Genomic DNA, 19,592 nt, shown 5'->3' with positions numbered 1-19,592 from the left:
TAATATTTAAATTTTGATTTGTCACATATTTTGAGGATTAGTTTTATCTTTGAGATGATTGATCTTAATATTTTTGATTTTATTAAAAATATTGATATTTTGAAAAGTCTACACTCAATTCATAATTATTCTTTTTTAAATTAATAACTTATTTTGAGTCATGAAGTGTAGCGTTTATTCAGTTTGAAAGTAAAAACAAAATTTTTAAGGGGTGAATATGTTTTGGACTTACTAAAGGCCCAGTAAAAACGAATTAATTTATAAGTTTAGTTTAAATAAGACAAACAAGGCGTTCTACTAGCTGACAAACATGTGGACCTCCGCTCATGTGCAATGCATCAAAGTATGACTCATGTTCTCATATCAACTATACGTCAAACGGTTCTTCGTTGTTCACACTTGATTAACTGAGACGATTCTAACCGCCTCCCTTATATAAGCGCAACTTAGGGTCATGACTAGGTATTCTTATACACATGTTTGCATAGTTTCACCTCATTCAAACACTTACTTGAGCGTTGAAGTGCTAACATTTCAGGCATCCCTCCCTCTCACCCCGAAATACCATAACCATTGTACCATAAATTGTTTCATGGGTCATCTTCAACCTTTCATCAACTTTTGTTCTAGTACAGAATAGTGGCGGCGTCTGTGGGAATCATCTTTTGATCCTCTCAAATTTTCCATTAACTTCTCCTAGTTGTGTCGTTGCACCACCACAAATGTTTCTATGTTACCTCTTCGTCAATTATAACCATTGTAACTATTTTTTTACACTATGTTCTCTGGTAGTTGCTTTGAAAACAATATGTACTCGCAGTATGACTAATGACGTTCATTCACACCTAAGACAATAATGCACAAATAATCTATTTGTGCTATGAAGATCTCCCTCAACAACTAGATACCCAAGCTTTTACCGTGATTCTTCATCAAGTGATTCAAGAAACACATGTGATTCCATCCTTCCAACTTTAAGTCTGGCCTATTTAGTTCATGGTTCCTTCTTATTAGTTTTTGGTTCTATCACCGCAACATCAACTTCCTCCACTACAACATCAATGCCACCTTTGAAAACTCAAGAGTTGCTTATGAGGAATAATCGTCACCGTGGTAACAACTCTCTTCCATGTGATTTTTGGGATGAGACATTAACCACACTCCATCAGATAATGATCGTCCAAGAAGGTCATTTTCTCACCATTCTCAAAGAAGACATGATCTGGATCACCCTACTGACCAATTTGTCTCTTGCCATCGACAGACCTGTTCATCAAACACATTGTTAACCGTCGTATCCCTAAGTCTTTAGAAAAGTCCAAAAAGCTGAAAACTTACTGAAAACTTATGATGCCTATAGAGATCCTAAAGAGCATTTAAAGCACATCGATACCATTTTGGACTACCATAAAGTTAGGAGTGGAGTGAAGTGCAAGATTTTCATCATGGCTTTCAAGGGATTCTCCATGACTTGGGTCAAAGCTCTAGAAAATGATTCAATCAAGTCTTAGAGTTAAATGTGTGATACATTCACTTCCCATTTCATAACACGTAGAAGCCATTCAAAGATAATGGTCGTGCTCAACACCATATACCAAAGGAAAAAGGAAAACCTAATAGGGTACATTAACAAGTTTTCTGAGAAAGCGGTGAAGGTCAAAGGAGATGATGATAAATTGAATTGTTGGATTTTTAAAAAAAAGTCTAAGGTGAGACTGTATGTTTAGAGAAAAGTTGGGTAGAAATAACTCAAAAACATGAACAACATACTTATTAGGGCTTAACCTTATATTAACTAGGAAGAGAAGCTAATAGCTAAAGACTTAAAGAAGAATAAAGCATCTGACAATGGAAGACAATACAACAAGCGTCGTGAAATACCTCCACACCATAAAAGAGCCACCATACACTGCCAAAAAAGTACGAAAAATTTCACATAACATGAAACTGATGATTGCATCTACCTAAAGGATGTTATAGAAGGCTTGATCAAGAAAGGAACATTATACCATGGTGGACAAAATAAGAGGGGGACAATAAGAGACACATGGATTTTCTATGAAAAGTTGTCAAGAAGAGTGAATCCTCGCATAGAAATAATTTCCCTTGCCAGGGTGGTACACCACCCAGAAAGACCGTAGACACAGTTATATGAATCATCCGGGGGAGAGACAACAACACTAAAAAGGATAACAAAAAAAGGAAACGACCATTAATATCCTCCATTTTAGAGGGATATCACTTCATTTCATCAATCATTTGAGGGTTCCCAATGACAAAGATGCCATCAAGAGGAAAATTGTATAACTATTTTTCTATTGATCAAAATTAGGAACCTCCTTTAGGAAAGATACTTGAACGACCAATTTTTGGATTTAGAGAGAATGAGAAAGTATGAGGAATTCCTAACTATATATTTTCATTAGTCATAATGGCCACTATGGTTAACTTTGACGTCTCACGAAACCTCAATGAGGAGGAGAGTTCGTATGATATCATGTACACAAAATTATTTGACAAGCTAAGCCAGGGGAAGGAAGCTTTTTTCTCCTTACATGGGAACAAATCTACAAGGCTTCAATAGAGAGGTGATTTGTCTTTGGGGATAAATTGAAATTTTGGTTACCTTTGAAGAGGGGAATAACACTAGAACAATAGACATCCAATTCCTAGTGGTTCACTACAAAATAATTTACAATTATATTTTAAATAGACCCTTCATGGAGGCCTTGGATGAATTACCATCCATTGTAAATTTAAAGGTGAAGTACCACAATGTCAATTCCAAAGTTTTAACCATATTTGCAGACTTGGAAGGAGCACAATGCAATCATAAACTTCTAAAAAGGAACCTGAGTGTGACTAGTGTTTAGACACAAAAGAAAGGGAAAGTTAAGGATGAAAGTCCATCCGGACAATACCCTCAAGACATCAATGTAGTGGACTTTGACACACATATATATGAAGCCACTTATGATGATGACCACTTACAAAGTAGACCCATTATAACCGATACAAAACTTAGAATTCCAAAGTTAGTCTTAGATGGATCGTATTTGTTCAACTCGAGAAAAACTAGCACATACCATGAAGATTGAATATAATCTTCCAAGTCAATGGAGGAAGGACTCGTTAGGTTCCTTAAATATAATAATGATTTGTTTTCAATTTTCTCTAAGGAGATGTCGAACATTGAACCAACATCACTTTCCATCAGTTAAACAATGATCCTATAACCCGGTATGTCGCTTAAAAAATGAGGTGCCCATCACAAGAGAAATTTAAGGCTACCAGAAGCACCATTGGCGGTCTTATACAAGCTACTTTCATTTTTTAGCTGAAATATACAAAATTCCTATCTAACATGGTGTTAGCCAAGAAGACAAGTGGTAAATGGTACATGTGCGTTGACTACGCCAACCTCAACAAAGTTTGCCCAAGAGTCTCTTATCCTCTCACGAACATTGGTAAACTGGTGGATAACTCAGAGGGATACAAACTCTTATAATTCATGGACGTTTACTCCGATTACATTGAGATTCCAATGCAAGAGAAGGACCGAGATATGACAACCTTTATAATGGAACACACAAACTACATGTATAACATAATACCCTTTGGTCTGAAAAATGTAGGAGGCACGTGCCAGAGGGTGATGAATACAATATTTGAACAAGAGATTGACGACATATTTAAGGTGTATATGGATGACATGATGGTCAAGTCTAGAGAGGAAAAAACTAGATTAAGGTCATCTAACCTTTGTATTCAAGCGTGTGAGTCAGTACAACACAAGACTAAACCCCTAGAAATGCACCTTCGAGGTCAAGGCCAACAAGTTTCTAGGATTCTACTTGAGAGAGAGAGAGAGAGAGAGAGAGAGAGAGAGAGAGAGAGAGATGGGTTGAAGCGAACCCAAATAAGTTCGATACCATCATCAATGGAGACTCCATCTACAAAAGTGTATATGACAATTACATCGAAGATGTTCTAATATCAATACATTCATAAGTCATAACTATTACTCCCTACGTCTCACAATATGTGTTTTCTTTCCTATTTTTATTTGTCTCAAATTATTTGTCCATTTAGAATACCAATGTGATATTTATTATTTCTTTCCACTAACTTACCCTTATTTATTATATTTTAATTCATTTAAGTACGCCACTACCTATTATTAATAAGGTTATTTTAGTAAATGAGACTTATTTTATCAATTAAATCAACATAATTAATTATTTTCTTAAAAAGTGTGAAAATCTCAAAGAGAACACCTATTGTGAGACGGAGGGAGTATGTATTATTATTTTATTTTATTTTATTTTAAGAATTTTTTTTAATGTACCTCAACATTAAACATCTATAAAAAAGAAATGGAAGGAATAATAAGTTCATTATTTATAAAAAAAAAAAGTAATTTCAAAAGAATAATAAAATAATTAGTGTGAATATCTAAATTTCATATAGTATACTTTTTAAAATACTATGTAACATTCACATAAAAATATTACTAATATCATGTACAGTTTTTATCCCTTTAAACACTTGTCAAATGATAGAATTAGGACATGATCAATGCTTCATAGACTATGGTCACAATAATTAACTAATTCATAAAACTTTCCATAATGTGTAGCTATATACATGCCACTATACAAATACCAATTTTCCAAGTAAATATTCCCCTTAAAAATCTACCATAAGTATTTACTTATCATTTTTCTTGTTTTCACATTATACATCACATACACATTTATTGTAACATAAAAATTTGCATACAACATATTTGATAAATTGTCACAGAGAGCTTTGTGAACTGAAACTGTTTTGGTTAGGAATCACTGGCAGCCACCAGGTGCAAACCCAAGTTTGGAATTGGCAACATCATAAGTCACCTTAAATGTTTGCTGTTGATAATTCCCAATAATGGCAATAGAACTAGTTTCAGAATTTCCAGCTATAGCCAAACAAGTAACTCCCTTCTCAAGTTCTAAGAGGGTATTATGACCTGTAAGTGGTAACTCGGCACCTCCTCCGAAAATAAGCGCGATCACAGGCACGGCTTGTGAGATTTCCTTAACGCTACCTGTAAAACAAGTATCCAATAAAGAAATTCCTGGTGCTGGTTTATATTTCTTGGACAAGATTGCCACTAAAGCATTTTTCAGCGCAGTATAAACAGGCGTGGGTAGCCTTGTAATAACTGTGCCAGAATCGATGATAGTAGGAACCTTATAACTTGATGCTGCAATTGCTAGTGGCTTTCCTCCCACTGTGATTGTATTCAAATCTATAAAATATAAGCTAGGAACTTTTGGATTCTTAAGTAAAGGCGTGAATTTGTACGACGAAGGTGTCAACGATGAGGTTCCGATTGACAAGAAACCTTCCTTGGTAGAGTTTGGGGCTGAAAAAGATGTAGGAAGACAGTAGGAAAACGCGTTTCCGTATCTTCCAGACAATTGCGCAAGCATGGAGAGTTTGTCGTTGGCCATACCGATTATACCCGAAGACCTTCCAAACAAACCTTGATTATCCTGTCCACATCCGTACACAAAATTCGGAAGTCTCTCTGTTGGTGTTACGGTTAACACATCTTGACTCAAGTAACCGAGCGAGAGAGATGAATCGCCATAGCTTGCTTTGTAGACACAGGCATTAGATACTTTTGAACAACTTGGTTCATTGAGTGTGGAAGATTTGAGAGAAGAACATTGAGGGGATGAACACGGTAACGTTTTATAGGTATTCGACGACGAAGGATTGAAAATAGGATCATCTTGTGCATGACAGTATATAGTACAAGGTTGACATTGGAGCCATGAAAAGGAACTACCTGTGTCTACAAGCATGCTATAGTACTTTGTAGGGCTACCAAGTCCTATTTTGGTAACATAATTTCCTGAACCAATTGATAAACCTGATTTCAACGGCATGTTGACAAGTTTCGGTTTTGGTACTCCGACTTTATTTTTGGAATCAGAATTGGTGGACAATCTGGAATGAAGGTACATGACACGCTCTTGATCTTTCGCGAGCATGTCAGAGAATAAAAATGATTTGGATTTTGCAGATGACTTGACACTTGTGATATGATACAATTTGAGATGCACGCCGCCATGCTTGTGAGTCAACAAACTATCTGCAGAATCAACACTTTGTAAGTTTAGTATATACATACATATACATATATGGTTACAAAAAATCTAAAACTTAATCATTCTAATATCAGAAAATGAAACCTCAAAAGGTTGGTTTCTATAATTAGGTGTAACACTTAATATATTTAAAACTGCTATACAAAATATGAAGCTTTTGAGCTACATGCCTTCAATTTCCACAAGAGAAGATGCTATTGCAAGAAGTGCAGAGAAGAGTAGAAACCAAAAGAGACTCATCTTGCACACTACTTGGACAACTCTGCTAAATTTGGTTTATGTTTAGTTTCTTACTCTTAGCAAATATATATCACACTACAACTCTATTTGTAAGCAAACCGACACCTTTTTTTTTCTTCCAAAAATTGGATAAGGAAAAAATTATTATTAGTTAACGTGATAGTAATGACTATTTTACAACTATTCTCAAAGAGATTTAAACTCCATCATTTTAAACTCCGTCATTTTAAGTTATAAGTACAAACTCTTACGACTGAAATTAAAAAAGCGTGTATGTAAAATTATTTGTCGTATGTGACCAAAGTTGAAATAAGTTTCATTCATTTGCTGCATTAGGTAGTGAGTGCTTTAAATACCCTTCAACCTATTTCATCCTCAACTGACCCAAGGTGTTTGATGAATGGTGATGGGGTAGCTAAATGGTCTATTGTGACCCTCTAGTATAAACTACCTTGAATAGACTATGGTTGTTACAACAACATTTTAAATACTAAGTCCTACACGTCCTTTGGCAATAATAGCAACATTAATCACATGTACAACCACACAAAAGTGAATGAAAAAGAAAAGAAAGAGTGATTATTTGCCAAATATTAATTTGACAGTCTCCTTTCAATGGCTCTTGTGGTTCTCTAGCTCATTAGTGAATAAGGAAACAAATGAAGTAGGCATAAATGTTACCAAGTTATTCTGTATGTACTTGTGGCATGAGAGTTATGTCACGGCAAGTTTTTTGATGGGCGCCGTAGATCAGCATCTAAAAATGATCTAATACTCTAAAGATGATTAATGACGCCTGTCAGTAGAAGTATGGAATTATTGTTGTAAATATTAGACTGAAAATAGCAAATTATAATATTAGTTGAGATGAATTAAGTAAAGTATACTAGATTTATTTTTCATAATAAAAGACTGAAGACTCATTTTAGTCTCTTTAACCGGATCATATTAGTCCTTCTGTTAATATTTTTTTCCAAATCGAAGCATAAATTATTTTGTATATGGAATTGAACCCAGAACCTTTAACCAATATCTTAAGTTTTTACCACTAGTCCAATGTACATTCATGACAAATAATTTCTATAATTCTAGTAATATTAAATAATTTTGAATTTAAAAAAAAAGTTAAAATTTAAAAAAAATAACTTTTATGATTTCTAGTAATATTAAATAATTCAAGTTAAATGATAATCACTTTACAACTAGACAAATCAATTTATATTGTTAATATTCTTAATAATGAATATTTAACTTAATAATTTAGAACAAACATTTACTTATTTCAAATAAAAAACAAATAAATATTTACTAATTTTAAATAATAAAAAATATAAAAATAAAATTAATAAAATATAAATCCTAAATATAATTAATCAAATAAAAATAAATTAATTAATATTTAATTGAATTACTATTAAACTAATTGATAACTATTTAGTTTGAATTAAACTAAATAATTTTAAAAATTAATTGATTATTTAATTTAAATTGAGTAAATATTTTAACAATTAGTTGAATTACTATGAAATTAATTAATTATTATTTAATTTGATTAGTTTGAAATAAGTAAAAAAGCAGTTGTGTGTTATTTAATTTCAATTACATATAATTTAATTTATTTTTAATCGATTAAATATATTGAACATTTATATTTTACAAAAATTTATTTTTAATTGGTGTATCATTTGAAATTAGAAATATTTATTTGTGTGTAAAAATAAGTAAATGTTTGTTATAAATTATTAAGCTAAATATTTATCATTAAGAATATTAATAATATAAATTGATTTGTCTAATTGTAACATGATTATGATTTATCGGACTTAGGTTCGAGACCCATTTGTATAAATTTTGTAATTTTTTTTAAATTCAGAATTATTTAATATTATTAAAAAATTTGGGAATTATTTGTCATGAATGCTATTGGCCTGCCTAGTAGTAAAGACTTAAGATATTGTTTAAAAGTCTTGGGTTCGATTCCTTATAAGAAATAATTTTAGCTTTTTGGATATTATTAAATCAAAATTGTTTAAAAATGAAATTATAATTAAAAATTAATTTAGTATTTAAAAAATGAAAAATAAAAAATAAAAGCCAACGCGGCAGTCCAGTCACGGCTTAAAAGTATAAAAAAAACCGGTTTGATAAGTTTTGTAAGGGATTAAATCGGGTCCTTTTTTTTGTAAGGGACTAATTTGGGTTGTATAATTTTTTTGAGAGACCAAAATGGGTCTTCACTCTATATGAAATTATAAATTATTCCAGCATTGTAATTACAACTTTCATATATGAAATTATAAATTATTTCAGCATCGTAATTACTACTTTCATATATGAAATACCTAGTTATCAACATGAACATAGTATCATGAAGCTTCCAATTTTTGGAACTCGATTCCGCATAAATCCTAGTTTTTTTTACTATTCTTAGGGTTCTTCAACTATTCTTTTAGATCTAAACAAAACTAAGAAGATAAGAAAAATATAAAATTCTAAATAAATCTCTCCCATTGATTAAGCCAAGAGTTTGTTTAAAGACAATTTTTTTATAGATCCTCATGGGGGAAGTCTAAGATAAAAAGTGGGGGGGACCCAATTTCGCCATACTTATTTGTATTGTGTATGGATAAGCTCTCACATCTCATTGAAGGGGCAGTTGAAGATAAAAAATGGAAGAGTTTGAAGCTTGGGAAGAATGGCGTGAAAATTTCGCATTTAATGTTCGCAGATGACCTATTATTATTTGGGGAGGCTACAGAGCAGCAAATTAAGTGTGTCATGCAAACTCTAGAGATCTTTTCTAAGCTATCAGGGCAGGAGGTTAGTGAAGAAAAGACTAGCATCTTATTCTCAAAGAATGTGGCAAGAAGTATGCAGTTGAAGATTCTTCAAATTTCGAAGTTTCGACAAACAAGATGCTTTAGAAAATATCTGGGAGTGCCGCTCAATGGTAAGAGATTACGGCGAGCTGATTTCCAGTATATTATTGAGCAATTGGAGGGCAAACTGAACAGCTGGAAAAGAGATAATTTTTCTCTAGCAGGTAGATTAACTCTTGCCAAAAGTGTGATTGAGGCAATACCCTTGTATCCAATGATGACTAACAGATTACCTAGGACGTGTCTAGATGAAATTCAGCGACTACAAAGGAGATTCATTTGGGGGGACTCTGAAGAAAAAAAAGAATGCATGATATAGCATGGGACACGGTGACGAAACCCAAGCAGCAAGGTGGGGTGGGGCTGAGAAAACTTGATACTCTTAATGATGTGTGTTTGATGAAACTAGGGTGGAAATTGTTAAGTAGCGATACAGATTTGTGGTGCCAAGTGTTGTGTAAAAAATATGGTGTTATGGATAATCAGGTTTGTATGTCAACCAGGCCCACTGATTCAAGTTTATGGAAGGATATAATTACGACTATGCCTGGTATGATGAACAAAGGGAAATGAATTGTGGGAGATGGCAATCATATTAGGGCCTGGGAAGACAACTGGTTAGGAGAAGAGTTCTGTTTGAGCAATTTAGACATTACTATTCCTGAAAACCTTAAAGGAGCTACAGTGCGTGACTTACTCAATGAGAATGGAGAGTGGAATTTTAGCTTGCTTACTACGTGGCTTCCGTCACAGTGGACAAACAAGCTACTTTCGTGTGCGCCTCCAAGCACAAATTTTATTGCTGACCAATTTTGTTTTGCAGGTACTTCACAAGATACTTTTTCTATTAAAATCATGTATCAAGAGATTGAGGACAACGATGGTGAGATTGAGGATGCGGATTGGATAAAAATTTGGAAGGCCGCTGTTCCTGAAAGATGCAAAACTTTTATCTGGTTGTTAAAACATGATAGGCTCCTTACAAATATGAGTAAGCATAAGAAAGGCCTTAGGAATGCTGGATGTTTGTTATGTGGTAATGTTTGTGAGACAACCCTCCATGCCCTTCGAGACTGCACGAAGTGTTTTCAGATTTGGAAGAGCTTGGTTCCAAGTACATTAATGGTGGAATTCTTCACCGTGGACATCAATGAGTGGATTACCCTGAATCTTAACTATAAGAGTGCGCGAAATAAAGGGTGGAAAGAGTTATGGATCATAACATGCCATACATTATGGTTTTGGAGGAATTTAGAGGAGCATGATCATAATTTTGTTAGACCCCATAATCCCATTTGTCATATCCTGAAGAAGAAGAAAGACTATGAGAATGCTATAATGTCGACGAAGGATTGGTTGGGTGAAGGAAGTAGCAATGCTTACATGGGGTGGAAACCACCTACAGTTGGAATGTGGAAACTTAATACAGATGGAGCCAGTAAAAGAGGTCAGGAGGCTGGTTGTGGAGGAATTGTTCGAGATCAGAATGAAGATTGGAGAGGAAGCTTTTCTAAATACTTAGGTAGATGTAGTGCATTGACTGCTGAATTTTGGGGGGTCCTTGAGGGCTTGAAGCTGACTCTTGCTTTGGGCATTAGGAAGGTGGAGTTAAATGTTGACTCCATGGTGGTAGTTAACGCAATTGAGGAAGGTGTTACGGTGCAGTTGGATTGTATCTCTCTTTTGAGACAGATTAAAGAGAGGATAGTTGCTCATGAGTTGGTTGTTATTTCGTATGCTCCTAGATCTACGAATATGTGTGCTGACGCACTTGCTAGTAAAGGTTGTATGGACAAAAGTGACTTAGTTCATCCCATTGCTCCGGAGTTTCTCTGGCCGCTCATAGCGGCAGATTCATTAGGCATTAGTAGTTTCTTTGTTGATCCGTTGTAGTTTTCTTCTTTTTTTTTTTCCGGGCGTATGCCCTCTATTATATCAAAAAAAAAATCCAAAATACCCATAGATTTCGGAGATGCATCTCCAAAATCATAAATTTTCACATTTTCAATTATTTCGGAGATCCATCTCCGAAAATACCTATTTTTGAGTGTTTTCGAATATGCATATCCGAAAAACACTTATATTTTAGACCTTTTTCCTTCATCCTCTTTTTCACTCTATCAACATTTTCCCACTCTCATTCCTCTGCATAAATATTTGAGAGCAGAACATGATATTCTGCCATTCTTTTCTCCCTACCCATGTTCAAAAAAAAATTGGCAACAACTTTTCCCAATTCAAAATGTCCATGATTTTTTCAAGACCCAAGAATAGATCCCCAGATTTCCATTTTGTTACCATCCTCACCCAGTCCCTTAACAAACTCTTAGGCTTCAACAACCCTCCCAACCCTCCCTAATATGTCGGTAACACAACAAAAAAGTTCCATTGAAGGCTTTGTCGATTATTTATGATAAATCGAAGCTTTGTTGGTTTGTTTTTTGTTTTCTGCATCAGACAATATTTCGGATGTGCATCTCCGAAATATCCTAAGGGGTGATTTCGGATGTGCACATCCGAAGTCACTTTATTTTTAAAAAAAAAATGTCTTCGGAAGTGCATCTTCGAATACACATTTATTTCAAAAAAATGGTATTTTCGGATGTGCACATCCAAAATCACTTTTTTTTTTCCAAAAAAAGTGCGTTCGGAGATGTACTTCCGAAATATAGGGGCATTTATGGAATTTCGCCACGGGTTCTTAAGAAGCCATAGAGGTCTATAAAAAAATTGTCTTGTTTAAATACAAACATCCTAAAGGATTGGACTAATGGGCCAAGCCCACTTTGAAGAAAAATTAAAACAGCAAACAATAATAATAATTGAATTTCTTTATGCACCCATATACATACTCACAGACCTGCGGTGAAAATCCTAAAATACCTCTATATTTCGGATATGCATTTTCAAAGACACTTTTAAAAAAAAAAAAGTTATTTCGGATATGCATATCCGAAGTCACCTTATTTTTTTAGAAAAAAGGTGTCTTCGGAAATGCATATCCGAAACAACCCCTTTTTTTTAGAAATAAGGTATCTTCGGATATGCATCTTCGAAATAACCCATTTTTTTAAGAAAAAAGTGTCATCGGAAATGCATATCCGAAATTATGTCTGAATAATAATGCATTACAACAAAGCAACAAAGCTTCGATTTATCATAAATAATCGAAATTACACAGATAGTTCAATAGAAAATTAAAGTTACATATTGTAAAACACAGGTAGTTGAGGACGGCACAACATTTTGATAACGTCTTCTACCAATCTTTGAAGTTTCGCATCCAACTGGATCGGACCCTTCGAAGAATATCGTTCAAAAGTTGTCCACATAACCTTTAAATCGTCGTCGTTCTTGGGGTGAACTTGATATTTCCTTTGGCGTCAAGTGACGGTGAACGGTACTGAAGCTTGACCACCTTCCTATTTTTTGGATATTGCAAGAGAGAGTTCAGTGTCAGAATCAGCTCCGCAAATGGCGTGTCGCACGAGAACCTAAATTGAATAGGCATCTCATAACCATTGTTGAAGTAGACAAGGGCAAGGTGAGGGTAGGTTTGAGTCATTTTTTATTGTGGCTTGAGATGTTGACGAAAATACATTATTGATAGACTTTTTGGATGAATGTGGACTCAAGAAATCTTATCTGACCATCAGTGGAAGTTTCAGATATGCATATCCGAAATAAACCTTGAAGCTTAAAAATTTCGGATATGCATATCCGAATTATGCAGAAACAGAAACACACCTGTCTATTTTATGCAGGTTCAAAACCAAACCAATTAAATGACTAAACCGACACGAATAAACGTTGACTACATTAAATATAGATATATTATATTTGTACTGAATCATATTGGTTACATTTGTCACAACAATACGTATAAAAAGTTACACACACCCGTTCAATACTTAAAAAAAATGATCCTGTAAAATCTAAAATACGCCGAACGAATCTTCACCGTTTAATTCTAAAACCGATAAATTCTTCGACTTCTCCCTATTTTCTTCCCTCTCTTGCTTCATCATTTCTTCGAACTCAACCATTCTTTAAAAAAAAATTTCCGGCAGAGTGTTCGCCTCTTTTGTATGATGCACTGTCCACTCACACGACGTAGCCGGTATAGGACAACTCGGTTTCAAAAAACTTGTACAAACTGGCGCGATCTTAGCTACCCGATACAAATGATGTGGCTAGACGCGTCTAAAGGTGGGCGACTATGAAGTGGAAAAAATGTCTCTGAAAATCCAAATCTCTTCAAATCGACACGCACCCGGTCGTACGCACTTGCTATAAGATGACTCATCTCAGGGAAGGACATCCACTTTGAAACTAGTGTGTGAGAGGTAAGGGATGGAACAAGCGCATCATGAATTTTATCAAACTTTTCTTTATTCTCATAAAGTCGTGTGTAGAGGTCCCTATGCGAAGTCAACTCCCAAATAAGTGCTCGGCGAATAAGAGTGTGATTCTCTTCTCCTTTACCGAGTAAACCCGCAATAACCCGATACCCACAATTACCAGTGGTCCCCACATCAACTATATTTTCAATATGTTTGTGCATAAATAGAGGCATCTAATCAATGTAAATCATCAATGGTTTTTAATTGGAGGTGTGCGAGGCGATTTGGAAATGTTCGCTTCCTTGTTAGCACTACACTTGGATTTTGGTGTAGGTGAATTCGGGATCAAAGAATCAACATATTCATGATAAGAAGGAGTCCGTTTAGTTGATGTTTCATCTTGGGTACTTTTCGTCTTCTCAGGCGCACCCTTGATTTTAACCGGTTGAGATAGAGGTTTCAAATCAGTTGTTTCCAGACACGCGAGTTTTTGCAATTCTTCTTTTATGTGTAATTTCATGGTGTCATCCGCTTTAGAAAATTTATCCATGATCTCTTCCAACTCGGCGGTGATGGTTATATTGGATTCACCCTCTTGTGCCGGTTTGTAATCATCAAAACGGAGTTTTTTTCCAATGATCGATTACTTCATCCATGTGTATTGGGGAATTCAACTTCATCTTTCTATAAATTAGAAAAGCATATGGAAGCCTGTAAATTTTCCTTATTGTACACCCACACTTCGAACTATGTGGACTCGTCGTATCCGCCCGCTTCGCTTCATGAAAAATAAAATTCAATCCCTCCCGGAATATGTTGAAAATCAATTGCGAGTAGAGATTTTTTCCTCTTAAACCGGTGTTCCGCAAGCGTCTTGCTCTGACCAAACGATGTTTGAAGTTCATTATGTTGATTTTGTAGCATTTGGTTCACCGTGTCCCATCCCCTACAAAAATACCCCTTGCTATCATCCAACTATTTCTTCAATGCCGCATGTGCAGATTCAACTTGATTGGATGTTGTGCAATCCAAATGTCTAAATCGGTCCGTCCAAGCATAAATAACTTTCTCTTTTACTATTTCAAGGATAGTAGATTCGATGTATGTATGAAAATTGGGATATCCGACACACAATGTCCGGAAGTGTACCACATTCTTGGTATACAACTCTTCGGAACATGAATTTAAAATATCCGTCAATGCACCCATTATCTTCTCGACCACAACACCGGGGTTTATTATGTTTGTGTTGTCATCAATTTTCTCTTTCGTGCCAACCGCGAGTTTGAGCTTAGACCTCATATTTTTTGTTTTATGATACCGATAAAGTATTGTGGTTGATGTCAGAAAGACGCTACCGACCACATTCATAAGGGAATCATCTCGATCGATAATGATGACACTAGGCATATTGTTTGGATCAACCAATAAAGACTTGCAAATTCCCAAAGCCCATGTAACATTATCTTCTTTCTCACATTCCAAAGAAGCGAATCCCACCGTAAATGTCATGTCCGTAGAGGTCACACCAACAATTTAATACATTCGGGATGAGTCCAAAATATGTCACGAATAGTAACGTTGTCCTTGTAAGCTCTGTACCTTGAAACGTATTGGTTATCACCCAAGAGTTTCAAAAGTTATTGCATTTCTGACCTCAAACCTGTTTGATATTTGAAACACTATCTGGTCTTCTTTGCTTCAAATTGGGAAATATGTTTCTCGGCACAACTATAGTTATCGATAATTCTGAAATCACATCCTTCTCTTTGTGATTTAGCTGACACACAATTGGATGCCCGTGTAGCTTGATCTCTAATGCGTGATTATGAATTCCACATATGACGCTAAACGCCCGTGTCATAATGTTTTAACTTCTGATTTGTTGGAACATGTTTCCCACCCCTCTCATATTTCATCACAATAAATGCTTGCCTTATACTAGTGCCATGGCCGGACCTTGCTATCGCAACGCCAAATCCAAGTTTACTATCTTCATTTGTAAATTATGGTCGAACATCCACCGCAACGACAATCAACTCTTTAGGCTTAGCATATTAGTTGACCTCTTCCGGTACTTCTAAATTAACTATGGCAATGTTGTCGGGAGCACCATACCTAACATGTGCGTAAAATATACATACTGTCAAAACTATTTTTCCAAATATGTAACAGGCCTTATTCCGGATATGCATTTCCGAAATAAGTTTGGTGGATTTCAGAAATGCATATCTGAAGGCACGCAGTTTCTTCTTCAACAAATCATTACCAATGCAATGAAATGAGAGATGGAATGAGAAAAATTTACCTCAAATTGTAGCTTTCTATGCTCTCCTTAATATGATGAACCATTTAAAATTTAGTTTGGAAACGAAAAGTTGGTTCAAAATGAAGGTGGTTTTGGAGAGGGTTTTGGTTTTGTATGGAAGAAAATGTATGAAATATTGAAGGAGGGAAAAATGTATATGAAAGGTTTATTCAGATATCCATATCCGAAAAAATACCTGACATTTTAAATCCAACGTTAAAATGAAAATAGTTTAGAGAAGGGTTATTTCGAATATGCATTTCCGAAATAATGTGATATGGGTATTTTCGGAGATGCATATCCGAAGGATATTTTGGGGTTTTCTGGGGTGTTTTTCACCCCATAAGGGTGTACGAAGAAATTCCTTAATAATAATTCCTACTATTTTGGAATAAAGCCTTGCATCCACTTGGGTTGCTTTTTAATTCTTATAGGCCTACTAACATTACTATCCGGCCCAAAAACCTCATTGTCCTCAAGGTTGGGTTTCAGATTGTGAGTTGGGCTTAAGCTTGAGGCCCAATCCGGTTGGCCATTTCCAATTCGGTTGGATCATGCTGGTGATGAGGGAATGGAACTATATGGAGAATGGAAGACAGGCTGGGGAATCACGTGGGTATGCATGGGGAAGTGGGAATCATAATGGGAGTAGGTAAATGTGCAATGGGAGAGATAAACAATTTATCAGAAAAAGTATTTTTGGAAAAAGGAATTAAGGCCGGTGCATGTGCAGCTGTGCTGGGAAGGGAAAAATCTCGTGAAGAATCCGCCGGAAGTGGGTCTTGGAAACTGTTTCCAACGAATAGACGTGTGGGCACAAGAAACGAGGAGCCGCGTGGGAGACTAGGGTCAACTGTATCCGTTGAGGTCTTGGCATTTGTACATATTTTGAGTGATTAAGCCGATCAGGCAAGCCGACCCAAAGCAGAAGGACAGGGCAGATTCATAAAAGGTATCAGTGTGGTATCACCCATAGGCACAAAGGGATTCCACAAGTCGGCTCGGACACTCAGCCAAGCCCAGGATATCCATAACTGTTGCCTTCACGATAAAGGTCTTCACCGTTATGGAAGTTACGGTTCTTTAAAGACTAAAACGGTGGGAATTACGGTAGTTCACTCATTATGGAGGGAATCCAAGGTTCCTCCATCAATGAGAGCAATAATAGCTCCAGCAACTATAAATAGGGCTCCCAACTGAGGGATAAGCAAGACGCGTATTTTCTTGAGCTCGCATCAGCTGAGCTGCTCAAATCCGTATAGTTACAAATCACAAACTCATGTGTGACCTCGCCGGAATCTTCTTCCAGGAGATAATTAAAAGTGTTTTATAGGAACATTTGGCGTCCGCCGTGGGGCCTAGGTAAAACTTTCCCAGGCCACACACACACACATACACAAACTTACTTACCTTTGACACCGAAGAAAACCAAACATTTTACCATGGAAGAAAGCACCCATTTCTAGCATTTCCCATTTGATGACCATGCCAGAAGCCTTGAAACAGCAGAATGTGTTGTTGTTGGGTTTCGTGCAATTCCTTCAGTTGCAGATGCCCAAGGAGAAAAATCTCACGCACGAGTCACCCTACTTCCAGCCTCTTTCTTATGCGGTGTGGGCATAGGGGATCCCAGAAGACTTCAGACTCCCCCTATTGCCTACTTTTGCGGCCATGACGGATCCCGAGCAACATGTCCGGGCCATCGACAATCAGGCCACTACACTTAAGGCCATAGACACCCTCAAATGCATTCTGATGCCGGGGACGTTCAAGGATGAGGCGCTGGTTGGTACATGAATCTCCCGAGAGCCTCCGTCTCGGGATATCCCGATCTAGTGTGGAAAATGAGTCAATCTTTTCCAATACGCATACAGAGGGAATCACTTGAGAACACCCCGTTCAACAATCACCCGGGGCTTGCTGGACACACCCAGAAAAATCGAGCCTCTTTTGGCGAGAGGACACCACATACTGCAAGGGCTTCCGATGATGACGCACAGTTTCACGGTCTGAAGGGACCATCAATTCAAGTGCAAAACGCTGTCAGGAAGGATTCAATAGACCTTTTCTGTTACACCGCACTGGAAGGAGCAAGTAACAGGTAAAAATACCATCCATGCGTTCCAAGGGATATCCCTAAACAAAATAAAGACAGTCCTTCAATTCTAGAAGAACAAACATTCTGCGAGAAGTATATCGTCTGGGTCTCGTGATTAGACCACCTCGGGCCAACAAGAAGGCGGCGACCAGCGGGAAGGAGCCGTGGTGCTCGTTCCATCGATTGGGTGGCCATCACACCGAAGACTGCGTACAACTCAAGAAAGAAATAGAGGCCTTAATATAACATGGTAAAGCTATCGACTTATGTAAGCGATGCTTTTTATTCATCTGTGGGAAAAGGAAGCCCGACACACTCCAGGGCAACAAAAAGAAGGTCGTGCCCGAAGGAATCCAGGAAATTTCGTGAAGGATGTGTTGGGAGCTCACCCTCCGACCCACCTTAGACTGAATTTTTACCTGTGTTTTAGGGTTTTGGTTGTAAAATAGGTTATTACAGTGCCATGGGGGATGCGCTCTTTTTCTTGGTTAGATTTTTTAATGAGGCACCTCAAACCTGCTAACAAAAAACAATAATTTGTCAAATAAAGAAATTAAAATAGCAAACAATAGTGGGGAGACAGGAGGATGAAAGATTGGTCGGGACGGGAAGACGGCAAGGCCATTGGTGACCTTGCTGCAATGTCAAAGTGAATGTCATCGCAACTGCTTTGATCAAGGAGTCTGGGCCATCGTGGACCCTTTCGCAATGTCGGAGTGAATGTCATCGCGACTGCTTCAATCAAGATGGCAAGGCCATCGGAGACCTTGTCGCAATGTGAAAGTGAATGTCATCGCGACTGCTTTCATCAAGACGTCTGGGCCATCGCGGATCCTTTTGTAACACCCGTAATTTCGTAAATTAATTTAATTGAATTTTAATTTAATTATTTGAATTTATTTAATTATTCGGGGATTGAATTAAAATTTGGAAGAATTATGGGAATAAGATTATTGGGCCAGAGTTGTAGTTAGTAAAGAGGGGGTGTCAATTGTTGAGCCTTTTACTAAAGTTGGTCTATTTTTCATAAAAGAAGAAAAATAGAGGGAATTGGAAAATAGAAGAGAAAGAGCATTTTGGAGAAAAGAGAAGAACGTGAAAGAGCTGAAAAGCATAGAAAGGGGAAGAACCAAACCAAACTCTAAGGTAAGGGGGGACTCTTCCGATTAATCTCTTTTATCGATTCATGAGTAATAGGATTGATTGTATGTTGTTTGATTCGATTGAGATATGTTAGGTTTTGGGGAATTTTGGGGTTTTGGGAAGATTTGATGAATTGGAATGATAGTGATTGCATATGGTGTTAATTGGTTCCTCATACATGTTAATATTGTGTGATAATATGAATTTTGGTGTTGTTTGTGTGTTTGAATCGTTTGGATACGAATTGGGTGGAAATAGAAATGATTGGGTGCTGTAAAACAGTGTTTTAGGGACTGCAGGTACGAAGTAACCGATTACCTGGAGAGTGGTAACCGATTATCTGAGTTACGTCAACAAGGAATTTCTATTCGTTGTGAAGTAACCGGTTACTTGGGGTAAGATAATCGGTTACCGCTGTTT

The 19,592-nt window shown here is 36.4% G+C and overlaps 1 protein-coding gene across 1 annotated transcript; it reads right to left on the bottom strand.

Moving 5' to 3' along the window:
• Positions 1-4,593: 4,593 nt before the first annotated feature.
• On the bottom strand, positions 4,594-6,488 carry LOC131595350 (aspartyl protease family protein At5g10770-like). The gene is made up of 2 exons (XM_058867685.1): positions 6,328-6,488; positions 4,594-6,141 (listed from the first exon to the last, which is right to left on the bottom strand). The coding sequence occupies exons 1-2, from the start codon at positions 6,399-6,401 to the stop codon at positions 4,842-4,844; spliced, it is 1,374 nt and encodes a 457-aa protein (XP_058723668.1). The 5' UTR covers positions 6,402-6,488; the 3' UTR covers positions 4,594-4,841.
• Between the last annotated feature and the right edge of the window lie 13,104 nt (positions 6,489-19,592).

Source organism: Vicia villosa, linkage group LG4, assembly GCF_029867415.1.
Source record: "Vicia villosa cultivar HV-30 ecotype Madison, WI linkage group LG4, Vvil1.0, whole genome shotgun sequence".
Taxonomy (NCBI): Eukaryota; Viridiplantae; Streptophyta; class Magnoliopsida; order Fabales; family Fabaceae; genus Vicia; species Vicia villosa.
The sequence above is the reverse complement of the archived record's forward strand: the minus strand, read 5'-3'. Positions and strand labels throughout refer to the sequence as shown.

Excerpts from the sequence above, each read along its gene's own strand:
- LOC131595350 (XM_058867685.1), bottom strand. The coding sequence starts at position 6,401 with ATGAGTCTCTTTTGGTTTCTACTCTTCTCTGCACTTCTTGCAATAGCA. Across the intron at positions 6,142-6,327 it reads CTTGTGGAAATTGAAGGCAT|TTTGTTGACTCACAAGCATG; the intron begins GTAGCTCAAAAG and ends TTCTGCAGATAG.